This window comes from Rhinopithecus bieti, unplaced genomic scaffold, assembly GCF_001698545.2.
Source record: "Rhinopithecus bieti isolate Rb0 unplaced genomic scaffold, ASM169854v2 scaffold_41905, whole genome shotgun sequence".
NCBI lineage: Eukaryota > Metazoa > Chordata > Mammalia > Primates > Cercopithecidae > Rhinopithecus > Rhinopithecus bieti.
In genome coordinates, this window is record NW_016817730.1 from 294,880 (window position 1) to 317,155 (window position 22,276).

Genomic DNA, 22,276 nt, shown 5'->3' on the forward strand with positions numbered 1-22,276 from the left:
CTCTGCATGTGAGATGGGTCTCCTGAATACAGCAGACTGATGGGTCTTGACTCTTTATCCAGTTTGCCAGTCTGTGTCTTTTAATTGGAGAATTTAGTCCATTTACATTTAAGGTTAATATTGTTATGTGGGAACTTGATCCTGCCATTATGATATTAACTGGTTATTTTGCTTGTTAGTTGATGCAGTTTCTTCCAATTAGCTTTTGTGTCCACCACTTGAAAGCCACTGTTTTAAGGTCTACTAATTACTGAAATGTAAAATTGAATGAGTCATCCTCAACCACCCAGCCCTTAAACATCTCTTTGATCTCTCATAATCTAACTCAAAGATCTCTCATTCCTGATTTACTTCTTCCTTCATCCAAACTGCACTCCTGAAGCATTTAATTAATCTAAACATAAGCAATGCTGACTTACTCTTTCATATTGTATTATGTTTTTGAAACTGATTTAGCCCATCTCTAAATTTTTATTGTTCTGAGGTCCGCTTATCCACAGAGCCTAATATATACAATGCTGAACCAAACAAACATTGGTAACGAAAACACTGATTTAGTGAATTAATCTAGAAGAATCTAGAAGAAATAATCTAGAAACAGTACAGCAGCAGTTTCTCTCTTCAGCTTGAATTACTAAGCAATTCAAGTTAGCAATTGTGTAGACCCAAATAAGATAATAATGTTTAGTCATTTAGATATGCCACTATAAGTAAAAATAAATCAGATACATACACATACACACAAATTACTCATAGAATGCAGTATTCTTAAAACTTAATTATGTTAGTTTTTAAACAAGCTGTGTCTTAATGTTTTTGCAAATAGTGGCAACAAATTGGCTACTTCAAGTGGTGACACTACAGTTAAATTATGGGATCTACATAAAGGCGATTGCATTTTGACCTTTGAAGGACACAGTCACGCAGTATGGTCCTGCACGTGGCACTCCTGCGGCAATTTTGTGGCTTCCTCCTCACTGGATAAAACTAGCAAAATCTGGGATGTTAATAGGTAAGCAGTACTTTAAACATTACTAATCCTCTGTGTTGATACATACACATAGGTAAAGTTCTTTTTTTTTTTTTCCTCGATGCTACCCCTGGGAAACATTAAAAGAAACTGTTAGTTGATAAGATTATAGAGTTACTTAAATAATCTTTGTGAAATCCATTTCTAACTCCATTAATCTTTGTTGATATAATAATTTCTTTCTAAATATAAGTATCAAGATCAAGCCTGTGTAATAAGATTAGAATTGCTTCATTGGAAAGCTGTTTGTTTTAAGCAGGATAGAAACAAATACTTCTTTTAAAGAGTTGGATTTTTAGTTCTGCTTTCCACGGGCTTGTTATCACTCTGTACTGTTAAATTTAATAGTTTAACAAACATAAATCTAACAGAACTAATTATTTTCTTTATGCTTAATTTGTTATGTTGTGATATTCTTGATTAAATGTTTCTTGTTAATTCACAAATTGTAGGAAATAGTACATTGTATTGTATGTAAAATCCTATACGTATCATGTGGATTTGGAAGCGTTATGTTTTGATTTTAATTCAAGATAGACAAAGTCCTTATGTTTAAAATATTGAAATTACTATCACCCATATATTTTGGGTGTTCATTACATTCTGTTAGGTCTGCAAATATGATACAAAGAGGCAAACGTAGCTACTATCAAATATGCTAACTCCTTCAGCTAAGGGGTTATATATCATCCATCAAACTTTCTCAGTAGTCTGTGGTCCCAGCTCTGGAAGGGCCTCCATCCAATCAGAGGAACACCCATAACAGCAGAGAAGTGCCCTCTCCTCAAAGGACTGAGGTTCCATTTTGAAGGTCCCCCCTTCAACAGATCAAAATTTCTTCTGATTGATGCCAAAATTCTTTAAACTTCAAGTTTCCCATCACTGTCAAGAGTTCACTTTCATCATCAAGGACAAAAAAATATATATTGTACTAATTTTGGCATTGAGGCAGTGGATAAGTATTGACAAATAAAGTAGAAATGGATTGTTTCTACCTTATTCCCTGTGTTCACTCAGTCCTAGGGGTGTAGCTCTTTCTTGAAGTTGTTATCTCCATGATAACTTTAATGTTCTCTTTTCCCTTTTTTAGTTACTTAGTTAGAAACTTTATTCAGTTTTTACCATCCTGTATGTGAAATTATTATTGTTACAATGATAGGTGCAAGTTCCGTATCCTGATAAGTCCGTGAAAGATCCAGGGCATTAGTGGATGAGTAGCATGATCCACATGAGTCATAAAGCTATAGCTAAATAAAATTAGCATGCTCCATAGGAGAAAACGTGATTGTGAACAACATATTGTAGACCTATGTCTATCTGAAATAGTGACAATTTCAGATAGCTTTTAATTCTCAGATGAGTACTTACTGTTTATCTGGAATGTCTAATCATGTATAATTCTTTATTATATTTCTATAAGGTGTGACTGGATTTCATAAATATAATAGATCAATGGAATTTTAACACTAATATTTAATTTGAATTTTGTATCACTTTTGACTTGGTTGAGGATCTTAATAGAAAACAGTGATCTATTCTAAAATATGATATGTCTTTAGAACTCTTAACTACTTAGGGTGTTCAAAAGCAAACTATGGTTAAAAAACTAATCCTCAGTAGTCTCAGCCCTACTTGGAATGATTTCAAACACTTTGACTTGGCAACTTTTCTTTATGACCCTGGTATCCAAATACTGACTTCCCATTGGTGCCCAATAAATCTTGATATAACAGACCAAAATTGCTTCTGATTGATGCCAAAATTCTTTAAACTTCAAGTTTCCCATCACTGTCAAGAGTTCACTGTCATCATCAAGGACAAAAAAAAAAAAAAATTGTACTAATTTTGGCATTGAGGCAGTGGACAAGTATTGACAAAGTAGAAATGGATTGTTTCTATAGTGGCTATTGGTATGCCTTTTAGAGTCACAAAATACCAAACTCTAATTTATAATTGCTCTCAGATCAATACTATATAGATATGTCTAAAACTAGTGTCTTTCTTCAAAATTTCGTAGATTATTTGAACTGGCTTAGTTACTTAAGGCAAGAGATTATTTGCCTTGATAAGGTGGATGGTGGTGGAGCTATGCTATGCTGTGTCGTATATTCTTGGCTTGATACTGCATATGTGTGTGTGTGTGTGTGTGTGTGTTTGTGTGTGTGTGTGTGTATATATATATATATGTTTCAGAATTGGACAATACTTAGTAGGAACATCTATTTAGTTCCTCACCAAAAAGTTGGATCACTGTGAAACATCAACAATACAAAAAAATTTCATATCAATATTCATATTTACTGAGTGCTAATCAGAATCTATGAACACTTATCTATGACACTCAGTCTGAATAATTCCGTATATATATTCCATATATATAATTCCATATATATATATTCCATATATATATAATTCCATATATATATATTCCATATATATATAAACACACATACACAAACACATACACACACACACACCAAGCCTTGCTCTGTCACCTAGGCTAAAGTGCAGTGGCACAATCTCAGCTCACTGCAACCTCCGCTTCCTGGGTTCAAGCAATTCTCCTGCCTAAGCCTCCCAAGTTGCTGGGACTACAAGCACACACCACCACACCCGGCTAATTTTTGTGTTTTTAGTAGAGACGGGGTTTCACCACGTTGGCCAGACTGCTCTCAAACTTCTGAGCTCAGGTGATCCGCCCACCTCAGCCTCCCAAAGTGCTGGCGTTGCAGGTGTGAACCACTGCACCTGGCCATGCTCCACAGTTCTTAATAAATAACAAATTTATATTGGTAGACAGTATTAGTCACCAGAGAAGAAAGAGTTTAGAATACATTCTTCTCTTTTCACACCCATCCTTTCCTTCAAGCTTCTGGCTCAGTCTTGAACAGCCTTGATTGGTGTTCTATCCCTAGCCCTGCAACTGTTTCAGAATTGGACAATACCTGGTAAGACCATCCATTTAGTTCCTCACCAAAAAGTTGGATCACTGTGAAGCATCAACAATATAAAAAATTTCAGATCAAGATTCATATTTACTAAGTGCTAATCAGAATCTGTGAACCATTATCTATGACAGTCTAAATAATTCCGTACTCTACAAAGTTTCTGTGAATAATTAACAGTAGCTTTTTTATTATCTTCTGAATGATCAGATATATAAATTGTTATGTATTTCACTTAGTGGTCATTTGAAAACATACACACCAGTGTAACCCAAGCAGAGAGTGCATGGCACATGGTGGTTTACTCACATAAATGAATAAAGAGTGAATCAACAAGTAAGTATGGCGAAAGTATTCTAAATATTCTCCCTGTCCCATCCACATTCAAACTATAATATAATTATGCTGTCTTATCCTACACAAATCAATAAAATGATGAAAATGGGATAGAAAAATCAGAAAATATCTCAGCTATAAAAAATAATTTGTATTTCTTTAGAGGCATTTAGAGGCATTTGTACATAACATTAATCAGTTAAGTATTCATCAAATGAGTTAACAGTGTTGGCCTGTGTTATAGACCTAAGACAATTCTCATACTCAACCATTGCCTTCAATGAGATTACAAGTAATTTAAAATGCAGCAATTTTGAAGCAATAAGGGAATATGCAATGCATCTACCATTTATGTTTATAATATCAGATCAGGTATTCTAGTTGACTCCTGGCTGCTTTTCTTCCAAGGTAGCTGGGTATTTGGCTGAGCAGTTATATCATACTGTTACTCTGATATTTGGAAGGCAGACCATGTGCCTGCTTTGCTTGTAACTTGAAGGAAAGGGGGTTGGAAACAGTCAAAATGTTACTGAATGTAGCTATTCCAGCTGTTTTACCAAGGTGTTATACAGGCAAGAATTGGGTGGTTTGTACCAAGGACAGTAGGAAACAGACGGACTTGTAAAATTCAACAGCTTCTTGACCCCAAATGTTGGGAGATAGATCTGTGGTCCTTATTTCTAAGTGTATTGTGTCTGATGCTCTTACAATTACATGGGAAGAGGAAAATAAAGAAGGTTTAAGAACTATGTTTACTTTAATTTGTGGTTATTGTGGCATTGCATTGCCTGGAAGCAACTATATTAGAAACCTGTCAAGTTTTTGAGAGAATTGGATTGACAAGGAAACTATAAGCCTATCCTTAAACCCCCCTGACTCTTCAAACAGTGAAACAGTCCTCAGAGCCCCAAACTTGCATCCAAAAAAAGTGGACTTGTATTTTTGCACAGTTCAGAAGGAAGGCAGAGACCATAGCACCAATCTCAATATGGCCACAGAGGATAATGAACGAGAAGGAACCTACAATGGAACTAAGCCAGAAGCCACAAAGAACAATGGGGAAAGGTGCTCCTCTGGGAGACAACCATGATCCAGTCAAGGAACTTTCTTCAGTACCACGGCAAAGTTCCTCATGATGCCTGCCTAGTTTTTCACTATTTGGACTAGTGATGCTTGTATGTTTCCCATGTTTCTATTTTCTGTATTACAGTTTATTTTACAGTTATTCTGTCCTTACTTCACAATGGTGCATTGTGTTCATGGTGGTGATGGTGGTGGGAAGCAAAAACTTGTATTTTGTTTCACTGGTTACCGTATAATGCAAGTGACACTGTTGAACCAAATGATGCAGATTGTGTGTCAGCCACAGATCATGAACTGTGAGACAGGCAGTAACTGAAGAAGAGATCTGGGGATGTTTCTTTTTTTGGTTGTGAAGGGAAGAAAGTCAGTGAATATTCTATATGTGGAAGAAAGGATGACACAGATATTTGGTGAGAAAAAGGTCAAACTGTGGCAGAGACTGTTAGCTTTTCACTAGAATCCACTTGCTCCTTCTTCCATATTAGTTGGGCACTTGGCTGTATATCTAAATGATATTTCTTGGCCTCAATTAGTTAAGTATGTCTATGTCACTAAGTACTGTACAATAGAATATTAGTTAAAGTACCAGGCACTATATCCTTATTCTTCCTGCCTTGTGGTGGAATGGAATACCAATGACAATGAGCACAATAATCTTAGAAGCCTATTATTGAAAATGACAGAACAATTGTCAAGCTGCTTAAAGTAAAGCTACCCCTGTTTTGTAACTCCAGTTAGCCTGCAACATTCTCTGGACTCTCCAGCAATAAGAAAATACACTTCTAGGCTGGGCGCGGTGGCTCACGTCTGTAATCCCAGCACTTTGGGAGGCCAAGGCAGGCTGATCACAAGGTCAGGAGATCGAGGCCATCCTGGCTAACACAGTGAAACCCAGTCTCTACTAAAAACACAAAAAGTTACCTGGGCATGGTGGTGGGCACCTGTAGTCCCAGCTACTCAGGAGGCTGAGGCAGGAGAATGATGTGAACCTGGGAGGTGGAGCTTGCAGTGAGCTGAGATCATGCCACTGCACTCCAGCCTGGGCAACAGAGTAAGACTCCATCTCAAAAAAAAAAAATAATAATAATAAAAATAAGACACTTCTACTTGATCTGAGACATTATATTTTCAGTCTATTTGTTACAGTATTTTTGCTTGCCTAGTCTACTATAGGCACCCATGAATACTTTTCAGGTGATATGTTTTTCCCTCATGACATATTAGTAAGGCAACCAAGACAAGCTCTGAAGTGTTCTCAAATTATTTGAAGTAGTACTAATGGAAATTTTGTGCTGATAATAGATGACTAGTCTACTCCCTCTTTTTTCTTCTCTTGCCCCTTCTTTCTTCCCATCTTTATTGTCTATTTCAATGCTGTTGTAGTCCATGAAGTCCTGCTTGCCAATAGCAACATGTGTAAGTTGAATGCTTGGTTTACATGGAGGTAATGCTTGTAAGACTAGTTATCCGTTATAAAAATATGCAACTGTAAGTGTCTCCATTAGTAGGACACTGTTTCAATAATGATGCTTTCACTGAAATAATGAAAAACACCAAGAATTTAAATTTTATGTAGCGTTGACCACATTTCCTAATAGGAATGAGTTTTGCTCATTGTAGTTAAGCTGATGGAATAAAAATAGTACTTTCCACATGGTTGACCTCACAGGTTTATTTATTTGATTATAGATCCAACAAATATGCATTGAGCACTTCGTTCTATGCCTTATTCTAGTTACTAAGCTATAATAGTGAGTAAGATAGACAATAACTTCTGCCCTTATGTCGATGGCATTATTTCGGGAGGCAGAAAATAAGCCAAATGAAAAATGATAATAATTAATAATTACATATAATATTTAGAGCTGACAAATTTTGTAGAGGAAAAATAGAGCACAGAAGGTGAAAAGGTATAGCAGGCATTGAAAAGCTTGCAATTTTAAACAGGAAGGTCGAGAAAATTCTTGTTATTAAGTTGACATTTGGATAACCTGAGTAAGGTGAAGCAGCAAGCCAAGTAGATATTTGGGAGGAGAATATGCCAAACTCTTCTGATCAGGAAGCTTTCCTATGGTGGTAGCATGACCTATGTGACTGCTAAGCAGCAAAGAGGCCAGCATGACTGGAATAAAGTGAGCAGATGAGAGAATGGTGGGGTAAGGCAGTTAAATGAGTGTGCACATATAACATAGGTCCTTATAACCCCTGTCAATTACTTTGACCTTTAATATCAATGAAACAGGAAATCATTAGAGGGTTTTGAGCAGAAGAGTCTCAATCTGTTTGACATTCTAATAAGATGACTCTGGCTACTGTTTTGAGGTTAGATAGTGGCAGAGGAGGGGTGGAAGCTTAAAAACAGGCAAAAGACCAATTGGGGAACTATTGTAACAATCCAGGCCAAAGATGTAGAAGGTTTTAGCCATGAGAATAGTGAAGGTCAGAAAAATTGTATTCTGGATAGATTTGAAAGATAAAGACAACAGGAGTTTCTGAAGTACTGTGAATTGTGAGAGAGAGAGAAAACAAATGACCTGTTACATTTTCATACAACTGAAAAGCAAAGGCTCATTCTCTTTATACTGGGACACTAATATAAACATTATGAAAGGCTTTTCCAACCAGGTGTATCAACTGGTGATCCAGAAACCATGACAGAATGAGGAATGCCTTCTCATTGTTCGTCTAACATTTCCACTGAAGAAAATTGAATGTTTCACTTCTGCACACTTCCTAGCATCACTTCATTTTTATTTTAGTAATTATGTAGCCAATCATAACCCCTGTGCTGGATGAGATGACAGAAACAGAAGTCTATTTGTAAAGAAAACAGATAAATTAAGAAACAGGAGATGTGAAATGTTAAGATTGTTGTAATGAATCACCTTCTGTTAATGATATATACTATTATTTTGAAGGGGAAGGCAAATAATGCATGAAAGTGGACTCTAAAATTAAAGAAATGTTCTTATTACAAAATCAATAATAATAAGATAGCACCAAACTAGTAATACAATGGAGTTTAGTATTTGTAACACACAATGTTCCATTAGTATATTTTATGTTCTTTATGTTTCATTTGCAAAGTTGGCTATACTAGCAAAGGAGGATATATTGTATAATATTAATGGGTTTAAAACACCATAATGTAAGAAGAAGTATTAAGACTCAAGGGCATGGATTATTGGTACATTAATACCTGTCTTATATTGTAAAGATCCCCACTTTGCCTTCTTATACTTGAAAGGGCACCCAAGGTATATATTAATAGACTGTCAAAGTAATGCTTGAAACATAATTACGTTACATTATAAGAAATGGTAAGATACTTAAATTGACCTCTTGTGATCAATTTCTCCTGTTACACCAGGATAATTAATTATTACATCTTCTTGGATTTTCAAGTACATTCAAATGAATTGTTCCCCCTTGACATATGGGCTTGAAATGATATCTGAGTATTATGGAGCATAAACACATAAATAAGCACAAAAAGTGAAGAAAACAGAATACAGCATATATTTTTTCATTTCCTTTCCCCCCAAAAGTACATAATTAAAAAGCACTATTCAAGAAATATCTACCTTATGAAGACAATTGTATTAAAGCTAAAGTTCAGATTTCATTTAGCAAGTTATGTCATGATTGAAAAATTGAGAATCTCTTCTCACATTCAATATGGCTTTGTGTGTATGTGGGAAGAATGGCTCAAGCAAATGTCCACTGCGATAAACTTGATGTGAATGTTCTTTGATATCAGTATACATGGATCAATAATTTTAAAAAAAGGTAAATGTCTTTAGGATTTTAAAATTCATCCCTATTCCTTTCTACAGTAAATGCTATTACATATCACTGAATTGTATAATTTGGATCTAACATGCTATATAATGTACACTTTCTGTTGTCTCATAAACCAAAAAAAGCTATGTATTAGACATAATTAGAATGAGTACAAATGAAACTAAAGATATTCCAAAAAGAGTGAATATATATATATAGTTTATGACATGATAAATTTCTGCTTTATTACTGCCAATCGAAGCAAGAACTTTCCCATGTAAAATATGCAACAGCTTTTCTCCAACTCTACACAAAATAATCTGGTCAAAGTCTTAGTCTAAGTCTTAGCGTAAGTCTTAGCATAAGTCTTAGCATAAGTCTTAGTCCTCCTCGATGCTGATAACTAACAGGGTTTAGTGTATTTCTGCACTAATGTATGTTAAAATAAAATGATATGTAGCCATAGTCCACCTGAGGTAAAAAATGAAAATCACGTTTGTTTTATATTTAAGATTTAATTGTACATGTATGCATGTGTGTGTATTCTCACACATTTATGTATACTTACTTGATGAAGTGAGTTTATTCAGAAATTAATTATAGAGTGGCAAAACTAATTATGTAACTATCCTAAATATTTTAAATTTCAATCAAAATATATGTTATCTATTACTCCAAAACCGAGCTTTTAAAACCATTTATTTCAGACAGCAACCGTTATTATTATATCCCTAAAACTTTGTTTTGTAATTATTAAAATGGTTTTAATTTAAATAAAATTTATAATTTGATTCAATTNAAGTCTTAGCATAAGTCTTAGCATAAGTCTTAGTCCTCCTCGATGCTGATAACTAACAGGGTTTAGTGTATTTCTGCACTAATGTATGTTAAAATAAAATGATATGTAGCCATAGTCCACCTGAGGTAAAAAATGAAAATCACGTTTGTTTTATATTTAAGATTTAATTGTACATGTATGCATGTGTGTGTATTCTCACACATTTATGTATACTTACTTGATGAAGTGAGTTTATTCAGAAATTAATTATAGAGTGGCAAAAACTAATTATGTAACTATCCTAAATATTTTAAATTTCAATCAAAATATATGTTATCTATTACTCCAAAACCGAGCTTTTAAAACCATTTATTTCAGACAGCAACCGTTATTATTATATCCCTAAAACTTTGTTTTTGTAATTATTAAAATGGTTTTAATTTAAATAAAAATTTATAATTTGATTCAATTACTATGGAAACAAATCAAATGTCCAAGGACATCAAATCAAAATAAAAGAAGTAAACTGGTTACTAAACATAAAAAATGGCAAGCAATACAATTTTGGCAGAATTAAACTACTTTCTTATTGTTAAACTATACTGTTATATGGAAAATCATTTCTATTTAGATAATAAAGATGAGGAGTTTTTTTCTCTTAAAGGACTAGAAAATATAATTTCAATAGAAAATTTAAGTAATATTACCTCCCATTGTCTGACATGAGTTTATGCAAAATCCTAACACTTATCAAAAAGAGCAAAACTTGTTAACTTGTGTTCTGGATAAAAAGACCGGACCATCTTCAGTCAAGGAACCATGGAATAATCTTTGGTCTCCATGCAATCTAGAATGAGTCATGAGGGAAGCAATACCTCCAGCAGAATTCTACCTTCTAGAAAAATATTCCTTCCTGATTTTTTCCATACTTTCTTATATCCTTCACTAGATTTGACAAGTAATTACTAAAAATCACTCCTACTTAGAAACTGATTGTTTATTTATGCAATATTTACCAACTGTGCACCAAGTCATATCCCTGGAGCTGGGGATATAGCACTGAATGGAATGGTCCAGACCCTTGCCCTTGTGTAGCTTACATTATAGAGAAAAGTGTCACTGGTTACCTGTGGCTTATAAATCATTAGACAAGCTCCCTGACTTGGCCATTGATCAAAAGATTAATTCCTTTCCACTAGAGATGACAAGGGGGTATCACTGAGAGTGACTGTCTTCCTCAGATGTCATGAATGAATCCTAGTTCTCTATTAATGGAAAGAATTAAGAACCTTCGGAGTAATAAGCCACCAATGAGGTGAACATTAAAAATGGTGCCAAGTCTTTTATTTTACAAAGATGATTTTAGTTTTCACTAGCATTAGGATTCTTTTCAGGTACCTGGCACACATAAACCACCCAATTAATATCGTTTGAAGCAGTTTTCACATGAAGAGCAAGCTTTTCTGTGATGGTTCTATTTCAATTTGCTTTGGGATTATTATGTCCATTTGCTTTTTGTTTTGAGTAAGGAAGAAAATAGTGAATTTTAGAAATGTACACATTAGCAAGAATCTATATAAAATGCTATTCAGCAATAACAATTAGAGATAATAATATAAAGATGTGCTGTATCTCAACCAGTTTATGTTTAAAATTTTTATCTCTGGCTAGTAAAAATTATGTCTTACATATGCAGACAAAATCAGAGGAATCCAAAAATAGTGTTTTCCTATTTAACGTTGAAGATGTAGAATGACATAGTTATCTTTTGTATTTTGTTTCAATACATGTCCTAGTAAAATTTCTTATCTACAAATTCAAGGCATACACGTACTATTGAAACTTCATGGTAATTTTATAAATATGCATTTGAAAAGGTGCAAAATTTTAACCTAGAAACACATAACATGTAATTATATAACAGCCATAACTACCATTAAAAAAGTGGGCATTTAACGTTTTAAAATTAGCTGTGCCAAAATATCTGACACATTTATGAAAACCTCTAGTGGTTCCAGTTTTAGAGGTGACATATGATTTATTTCATTGTGTATTTTCTAGCTATTTTGTGAAAATTTTAAAAGTTTTTTTAGAGATAGCATCTTGCTGTGTTGCCTGGGCTGGAGTGCAGTGGTACAATCATAGCTCACTGTAGCCCGGAACTCTTGGTCTCGAGCAGTCCTCCTGCCTCAGCCTCCTGAGTAGCTGAGACTACTGGCAGGCACAACTACACCTGGGTAATTGTGTATTTATTTATTATTTTTTTAGGAATAGCGGTCTCCTTATGTTGCCCAGGCTGGTATCCAATTACTGGCTCCAATTGATCCTCCTGCCTTATTCTCCAGAGTAGAGAGGATTACAAGCATGAGCCACCTGCTTCTGGTCACAAATCAAATGCACTTTTTAGAAAATATTAATGCCAGTATCTCCAGAATAAATTAACTTCACTACTTTACCTACATAAATTAATATAGCATATGTCTATGCAAAACTATGATCATAAATTATATATCTGCACCCCAATAATAGTACCTATGTTCCTAATCTTTATGAATTGTAAATCTCTTATACAAATATTTTAATTAACAAATACACATAAATTATATATGCAATAACTTCTTAACCCAACTCTTATTTTATCCTAACTTATTTTTAAACAGCCTACATTGTGTTAGACTTGAGGCTTTCAGTGATATCTCTAACAACAAATTATCTCTTCATTACCTGAGTTATAATGATTCTCATTATCTATGTTCATATTCTTACAAACCACCAAGGAACCAATCCCTAAATTGAAAATGATTGTTCACCTTCTCTTGTGAGGCCATCGGGATTAATCTCATTAAATTAACAGCCTTATTTATCTGGGTCACAACAAAAATGCCAGCCATTATATTCTAGATATTGTTCATATATCCACCAGTCAGACTCTATCTCTCACTTACCTCTGATCTCCTTCCACTGCATGGTTTGGAATTAAATATCTGTCATCAACAAAATATTCTATATCCTCAGTCCCTTCAGTGTACAATTTATCTTCTTGCTTATACTGGCTATCCATCCTTTGAGAATATCAATTTCCTTTTCTAATTGAGCCTGTAACTCCTTTTTAATCCTTCTCTGGAGATTTATAATCATAATGAATGTTAAGCATGTGGATGCTATCACTGAGGTATATAAATATAATTGATTTTAAAATTTTGCAAAATTTTAAAATTCGTGAAATTTGTTTCTTCACTAATGGCTTTCTAGTAGCCAAAACACTGAGCTTGGAACATACTGGGAAAGTAGTAAACATTTGTTGAATTAATATCTTAACTAATAACTTATGTTCCCTCCTGCTCTTCATGTCTAGACCACTTTACTTCCTCTCTCTTCCCACAAAATTACAGCTTTTTATACGTACTTGCTTTGTGACTATACCGTTAGCTTCCCTTCCATTTTAGTCATATACTGGCCCCTTCATTACTCTCATCATAGTTTGAATAACATAGCACTTGACTTACTGTCATCCTTGTTTGCAACATGGATACTGAATCCAATCTGAAAGTCCAGCCAACACACTAGCCTCACAGTTCCTTCCTCCCTTGGTTCCAACTTTTTTCAAGTCTTGATTTTACATTTTCTACACTGTGAGCACCATTTCTTCTCTCTCCAGCTTGTATACTCTAATCACTCACTGCAACAATTCTTTGATACCAGCAGTATTAGCAATTAATTGTTTATACCTTTTTATTTTTTTGCCCTTGATAATAGGCTTCCTATTCTTTCCTTCTTCCCCTGAGTAGATGCCAAAGTCTTCCTCACATAGTTTCAATTTCCTGCCCCTCTCTTCTTCCACATTTCTTGCCTGTCAAAACCCCAACTCTGGCTAAACCTAATTCTCTGCCTGCTTTGCCTACATCTGTTCAGCTGACCATGGCTATGGAAAAAAATCAGAATCAGGCTGACATGTTTCATTTCATGTTTATAACCTCAACTCACAAGTTGAAAAACTGAATTTTCTCTATCAATTAACTTTCTACAATATGAGATGAGTATTTCATACCTTTCTCCTCAGATCCCTAACATTCTCCCCAGTCACTTTTTTTCTGAGCGACAACATGGATTTTTATTTCACCGAGCAAATAGAAGAAATAGTAGAACATTTTTATTCTTCCACCAAATCCATCAGTGATTTATATTTCCTTTTTCTCTGGGTGTTGGTTGGGTATTTCTTCTGTATTGACTTACCTGGAGCTGGGGAGTCTGGAATAGTCATTCACATGTTTCTAGCTTCAGTTGGAACAGCTGGGGAAAGTTTCTATATGATATCTCACTTCCACACAGTGGCAGAAATGGGCTAGCAGCAAGAAAAAGTAAGCTCCAATTAACAAGAACTTATTCAAACCTTTACTTACTATTGTATCATTGACCAAAGCAAATCACATGGCCAATATTATAGTTCATGTGGGAGTGGAATACTCAAAAGTGTGCATATAGGAAAAGAAACAATGGCGACTTCTATGGACTAAATGTTTGTGTCCCTCCAAAACTCATGTGTTAAAGCCTAAATCCCCCATGGGATGATATCTGAAAGTGAGGCCTTTGGGAATTAATTAGATCATGAAGGTAGAGCCCTCGTGAATGAGATTAGTGCCCTTATGTAGGAAGAGACAAGAGACTTTAATTTCTTTGTTGTCCACCATATCAAAATACAACGAGAAGATGGCCATCTACAAACCAGAAAGTGGGCTTTCACCAGGCACTGGATCTTCTGGCAACCTCATCTTAGATTTTCCAGCCTCCAGAACTGTGAGAAGTAAATGTTCGTTATTTAAATCACCCCATCTGTGGTATTTTTGTTGTAGCAGCCCAAACTGACTAATATAGAAATTGGTACTTAGAAGTGGAGTGCTACTATTTCAAATACCTGAGAATATGGAAGTGTCTTTGGAAGTAGGTAATGGGTAGAGTCTGGAAAGATTTTGAGGTACGTGCTGAAAGAAGATAATATTGCTATGAGGGGACTTTTAAATGTGACTCTGGTAAGAGCTCAGAAAGTAAAGAAGAGAGCTAGAAAGGGTCTCTGTATTAGAGATTACATAAGTGATCATGTAATGTCACCAGAAATATGGACAATAAAGGCTATTCTCATGTGATCTCAGACAAAAATGGTTAATATGTTATTGGACAACAGAGAAAAGGCAGTCTTTGTTAAAAAGTGGCAAGGAACTTTGGTGAATTGTATTCATGTTCTAGTATTTTGTGGAAGGTAGAATTTGCAAGCAACACATGTGGATATTAGCTAAAAAAGTTTCTATGTATAGTTTTAAAGGATCAGCTTGGTTCCTCCTGACTGCTTATAGTAAAGTGTGATGAGCAAAAGGAATTGAAGAGAAAGAAGGAATCACTAAGCAAAAAGGAACCAAAACTTAAAGATTTGGAAAATTCTTAGCCTATCCAAGTTGCAGGGAACACAAAGCGTGTGGCCAGGCTACCATTTCATAAGAAGATTAGTATGAATGTGATCCAAGAACCTAATCAGACATCTCAACAGAAGCCAGGTATAGAGATGGAAATACACCACAGAAATACTGGCACCAAAATGGAATAAAGTGAAGAAAAGTTGTTGGACTTCTTAGACCCTATAGCACTGGACAGTAGAACTATTCAACTGCAAACACATGTTATTCTTCAAGACAAGAGAAGAATGACCCTCAAGTCATTTTCAGAGTTTATCAGGGCTGCCATTCTCACCAAAGGCCCAGAGTACATGGGCCTGGGGGACAGGGCTGACTCTATCTCTACTTTAAAGGGCAAGACCAATATGTGAACCCACCAATGGATAGGGTAATATTCTTGGTTCCAATAGGCTATACAGAGCCTGTCTTGAGCCATGGAGTCATGACCCCCACTTGGCAGAGCTACTGGGGCCTGTGTTCCTTGCCTAGCAGTGCTACACAGGCAAAACTTCCATCCCACTGGGTCCAGAGGCAGAGCATCATCAATTCAGGAGGATTATTGTTGAGGCTTAAGATCTGGTAGAGTTTGCCTTGTTAGGTTTTGGAGTTTCTTGAGACCTGACACATCTATCTTTCTTCTGACTTCTCCATTTTGGAATGGAAATATTTGTCCTATGCCTTATCCTATCACTTTATTTTGGAAGTACATAAATGGTTTCATGTGTTCATAGGGAGAGAGGAATTTTAGCTCATAATAAACAATACCTCAAGATTCAACCATATATAATTTAGATAATATTTAGATAAGGCTTTGAACTTTAGATTTGATACAATATTAGGTACAGCAATTCTGTTGGCATGGAATTAATGTACATTTTATTGTGAGAAGGACATGAATTGTGGGGGCCCAGGAATGGAGTGCTATGGGCTATATGTTTGTGTCCTTCCAAAGTTCATATATTGAAGCTTAAATTCTCAATGTAATAGTCTTTGAAGGTGGATCCATTAGGAGGTGATTTGGTCATGAGGATGGAGACTTCTTGAATGGGAGTTGTGCCTTTATAAAAAGAGACATGAGATGGTGAAACCCCATGTCTACTAAAAATACAAAAACAAATTAGCCAGGTATGGGGGTGTGCACCTATAATCCCAGCTACTCAGGAGGCTGAGGCAGGAGAATCGCTTGAACCCAGGAGGTGGATGTTGCAGTGAACAGAGATCATGATGTTGCCCTCCAGCCCAGGCAACAGAGCAAAACTCTGTCTCAAAAAAAAAAAAAAAAAAAAAAAAAAAAAAAAAGAAAAGAAAAGACACGAAAGACTTTGCTTCTTTCTTCTTTGTTCTCTGCCACATGAACATACTATAAGACAGTGTATTAGCATGCTTTAGAGGGACAGGACTAATAGGATATATATATATGTATGTGTGTGTGTATAAGTATATATATCATTTTATGTATATATGTATGTATCTGTATATATATACATGTCTTTCATATATATGTGTGTATATATACACATATATATATATACAAGTATATATATATGGGAGTTTATTAAGTATTAACTTACACAATCACAGGGTCCCACAATAGACTGTCTGCAAGCTTCAGGAGCAAGGAGAGCCAATCTGGGTCTCAAAACTTAAGAACGTGGAATCCGTTGTTTAAGGGCAGGAAGCATCCAGCATGGAAGAAAGATGTAGGCTGGGAGGCTAGGCCAGTCTCAACTTTTCATGTTTTTCTGCCTGCTTTATACTTGCTGGCAGCTGATTAGATGGTGCCCACCAGATTAAGGGTGAGTCTGCCTTCCCCAGTCCACTGACTCAAATGTTAATCTCGTAGTATTAACCATCAGACAGTCATTTGCAAAGCAGGAATTGTGCACTTGCTAAACATTAGATCTGATCGCAACTTAATCTTGGATTTCCCAGCCTCCAGAACTGTGAGAAATAAGTGTTTATTATTTTAGCCACCCAGATCCTAATATATTTGTTACAGCAGCCCAAACTGACTAAGATAGCAACCATTTTGCAAACAATACACCTTCTTTCTAGCCCTTTATTTCTCTTATAATCACTTTCTTGCAAATATAAATGTAGTATTGTAGGTATATTTTTACCATATTTTATATGACAGAATTGATGCTTTTTCAGTTGAGCTAAGTACTTAAATACAACTTTTCACATCATTTCTAGGAGAAAAGTTGACCTGACTTGTTGTCTTAATTTTTATACATAGATTGTTGGGGAAATATTTTTTTCTTTTTTTCTTCTTCTTTTTTTTTTGAGACAGAGTCTTTCTCTGTCACCCGGACTGGAGTGCAGTGGCACCATCTCGGCTCACTGCAACTTCTGCCTCCCGGGTTCAAGCAATTCTCCTGCATCAGCCTCCTGAGCAGCTGGAACTACAGGCGCATGCCACCATGCCCAGCTAATTTTTGTATTTTTAGTAGAGACTGTGTTTCACCATCTTGGCCAGGTTGGTCTTGAACTACTGACGTCGTGATCCACCCGCCTTGGCCTCCCAAAGTGCTGGGATTATAGGCGTGAGCCACCGCACCCGGCCTGTTGGGGAAATTTTTGCAAATTGATAGTTAGAATGATTTTAGATTAAGCATATTTCTCTGCTCTATATATTTTAGATTATTCTTATTACTCTTTTATATCTCTTTATTTTGAATTTGTTTAAAACTAAGAATAAATTTTAAAATGATAGTTTCTGAGTACTCTTCACCCAAATTTTCCCAGTGATAATATTTTACCTAACCATTGCATATTGTCAAAATTAGGAAATTTTACATTGGTACAATATTATTAACTCAAACTCAGACCTCAATCATATTTCAACAATTTCTACATGAGGTTTTTTGGTATGTTGTGTGTATAGTTCTACAAAATTGTATCACGTGTAGATTAGAGCAACCAGTGCAGCCAACACCATAATCAGGATACAGATTGGTCCTCAACCATTTAAAAACTCCTTCATGTTACCCCTTAATTATCATAATCTCCCCCAACTCTTAACTCTTGGCAACCCCTGATCTGTTCTCGATCACTGTCATTGTCAAATCAAAATTATTATATTAATAGAATCATATAGTATGTGACCATCTGAAATTTGCTTTTTTTCATTTAGCATAATATCCTTGAGATTTATTCAACTATTGTGTATATCAATAGTTCCTTCCTTTTTATCGCTGAAGAATAGTCCATTGTCTATATACATCACAGTTTATTTATTCACTCCTTGAAGGATAGCTGGCATATTTCCAGTTTGGGAATATTACAAAGCTGTAATGAGCATTTACATATAGGTTTTGTTTGAAGATGAGTCTTCATTTCTCTAGAATATGTGCCCATGAATACAGGTGCTGGGTTGTATGTTGAATATATGTTTAACATTATTTTTTAAAGTGCAAATTGTTTTTCTAGTCTGTGGTGTTTTACACAATGTTGGCAATAATGAGAAATCCCATTTCTCTGCATTCTATCAGCATTTATTACTATCAGTATTTCTTATCTTCTCCATTCTAACATGTGGTGGTATCTCATAATGGTTTTAATTGGTATTTCTACCATGGCTAATAATGTTAGACATTTTTTATATACTTACTTGCCATCTATATGTCTTTTTTGGTGAAGTAACTTTAATTTTTGGCCTATTTTCTAATTGGGTGGTTTGTTTTCTTAACTGTTTAGTTTCTGTTGAAATGCCCTGTGTATTCTGAATATACATCCTTTGTTAGGTCAAGGACACTTTTTTTGGCTTGTAAATTTCTAATTTTTCCAACACCATATGATGCAAATTTGTAAGCAAAAATAAAACAAAGTACCTAATTTTTGAGAAAGGCACAGAAACAATTACCTTGAGGAAAGAAAAAATCAGTAGTCTATGTGGATCTGCTTCTGGTTCTCTATTCTATTCTACTGATCGATGTACAGTCTTTCACAAATATCATATAGTTTTGATTACTGTAACCATATAGTAAGTCTTAAAGTCAGATAGTGTGATTCCTTCAGCAATTTTTCTTTTTCTTTCAAAATCGTTTTGACTGTTCTATTTTCCTTGTCTTGCCAGTCCTATTTTCCCCTAATCTAAAAATTACTTTAACCTGCCTTCGCTGATCATCAATTGCTATATTCGTTTTCTAGCATTTTTTTTATTTTTGATTCTCAGTAGTATCTAATTTATTCCTCTTACTTACTCATGCTAACTTCTCAGAATTAATTTCCCTCTAGACTCTTCTCCAGCAATCCATCTATAGTTTTCCCTTCAAATGTGAGTTGGGGACTATTGTTTTCTAAGAAATATTCCTGTCTAACCTCAAACTCTTAATAGCTTAATAACTTAATAACTTAATAGCTTAATAACTTTTTTTTTTCTTATTAGGGTCAAACTGTGAGTTTTTACGACTTTAAGCACACACAAAGATAAACAGACACACAAATGAATTTCTGCATATAATTCAAAATTTAAAAATTAAAACAAACGATAAAGGAAGTGTGTAACAAATCCCATCAAAATATGACTTCTCATGAAGACCCCATTGATGCTACTCTATTTGCTCGTATTTGGAATATGAAATTCTTTTTAAAAATTCTCTCTCTCACTCTCTAATTCTCTTTGTTTTTGTCTTTGCCTTTGACGACCTCCCCAATCTGATGCAGATGCTTTGCTGGTGGCTTAGGAATATGCATTATCTTTTTATTGAGTAATCCAACACTAGCTTTTATGAGTAATTTGTTCTATGTCATTAAGCATTCACATTTCTGCTCTAGTTCTCTTTATCTTTGCTGTCTCTCTGCCATGTGACAGTCACCTGATTTGTCTCTCTCTTTTAAAATACTCCATGGAGCCCCTAATCTGATGCCATATTATTTTATTCTCTGTCTCACAGTTTACCTTATAATTTATTCTTAAATATTTTTCCCTTTTCAAAATAAATGTATTTTATACATATATTTCTGTTACATTTTTTGCCAAAGATTGCAAACAGTTAAATTACTTCTCCAAGACTCCTCTCTTTTTAAAAAGGTACATATCCCTCAGTGCCTGAACTTAACTAATTAGTCCCTCAGAACTTCTTTTTGTTATTATATTGTTTGATAGGGTCTCTTTGACCTTGTGTTTGCACACCTAAACTGAATGTGAACTAAATAATTCTGAGTACTTTTTGAAACTTTCTCTTTACAGACAGTAGGGTATTATTTAGAAGACAGAGCAATAAGATTGTTCATATTGAATGAAAATAATGCATACAGTTATTTATCATTTTAAGGAGCAAAGGTACTAGTTAGCTACAATAGTTTTTTTTTTTTTTTTTTTTTTTTTTTTTTTTTTTTTTTTTTGAGACGGAGTCTCTCTCTGTCACCAGGCTGGAGTTTAGTAGTGTGATCTCGGCTCACTGCAAGCTCTGTCTCCCGGGTTCAAGTGATTCTCATGCCTCAGCCTCCCGAGTAGCTAGGACTACAGGTGTGCCACCACGCCCAGCTAATTTTTGTATTTTTAGTAGAGATGGCATTTCACCATTTTTGGCCAGATGGGCTCGATCTCTTGACCTCATGATCCACCTGCCTCGGCATCCCAAAGTGCTGGGATTACAGGCATGAGCCACTGTGCTCGGCCTACAATAGTTCTTTTTAACGTGCATTTTTTACTCATCCAACATGGCAAATCTCTAATAAATTAAAAACATTTTGCCAAACATATCACAACCCTTCACCTTCAAATGTACATTTGTTGGTATTGTGAGGTCTTTGGTACTCAACCTTGATCATCAAAGCAAATAAGTTTTGACTGTAGGACTGACAGAATATTCTCACTGAATATTTAACTCCTAAATTATTTACCATGCCTTCATAGGCCTTTATTTTGATTGCATAATGAGGTGTATGAAAGCACATTTTAGTCTGACAAAATTAAATCCACACAAAAACTATGTACAAAGTACAGTATGTAGGTTCAACTATGTGAACCTACATACTGGTGAGGAATTATGAAGCAGAATATGCAGGTTATTTTCTAAAATGAACATTAATCGAAATAACTTCTTTCTGCTCCTTTGGCAAATCTTTCATGAATAACTATACTTCAGTGAGTACAATTCTTACACGTGTGAACAAAATGTAGCCTTTTTCAGATGACAGAAAAATCTATAATGTAGGATCAGAAGTAACTGCAGCTTCCTTCACTGCATATATCTGTAGTTAGGTGACATGAACTGACACATATTTCTTATTCATGAGTTCTACAGCATGAGAAGGAGGATTCACCTGAATATTAAACTGTTATAAACTGTTAATATATTCTAGCTAGAATTAATTAAGCTGGTCACATTATTTCAAAGAAAAGGTTCATGCAACGTCTGCTTCATACATATCAATGCTTCTCATTTGGATTCCAGTTCCTGTGGCCCGCAGCAGTCTTTGCAAATGTATCTTTATTTTTCTTTATTCTTCTAAGAATTAAGAAAAACGAGATTTGGAAAAAAACAACCCTCAAACTTTCAAGTGACCTTTTTCTGTTCACATAGTTACAGACGTTTTTCTGTAACATGTATGAGATTTTGAGGGGCAGATATGCACAGTCTCACATCTCATGTTTAAGCCTTTTCTTCTTCTTTGATTGTTTCAATTGGAATAAGAATACAGGTCACACCGCCCTTTAACAATGGAGTCTCCTGTTTAAAAGTTGTGTGGGGCATTGTGCTAACATCAGTAGCTTCTAGATTGCCTTTGTACTTTAAGATTATTTTACACATATTATTTAGAACAGCCATAGTTCCCTTCTTTCTTTCCTTCCTTCCTTCCTTCCTTCCTCCTTCCTTCCTTCCTTCCCTCCCTCCCTCCCTCCCTCCCTCCTTCCTTCCTTCTTCCT

The 22,276-nt window shown here is 35.0% G+C and overlaps 1 protein-coding gene across 1 annotated transcript in view; it reads left to right on the forward strand.

Annotated features, from left to right (window-relative positions):
• The window catches only part of LOC108517970 (sperm-associated antigen 16 protein-like), a 521,001-nt gene that overhangs the window by 269,326 nt on the left and 229,399 nt on the right, over positions 1-22,276 (forward strand). The window contains exon 3 of the mRNA XM_017856103.1: positions 827-1,012. Coding sequence (XP_017711592.1) covers positions 827-1,012 — 186 coding nt within the window. The remainder of the gene's footprint in view (positions 1-826; positions 1,013-22,276) is intronic.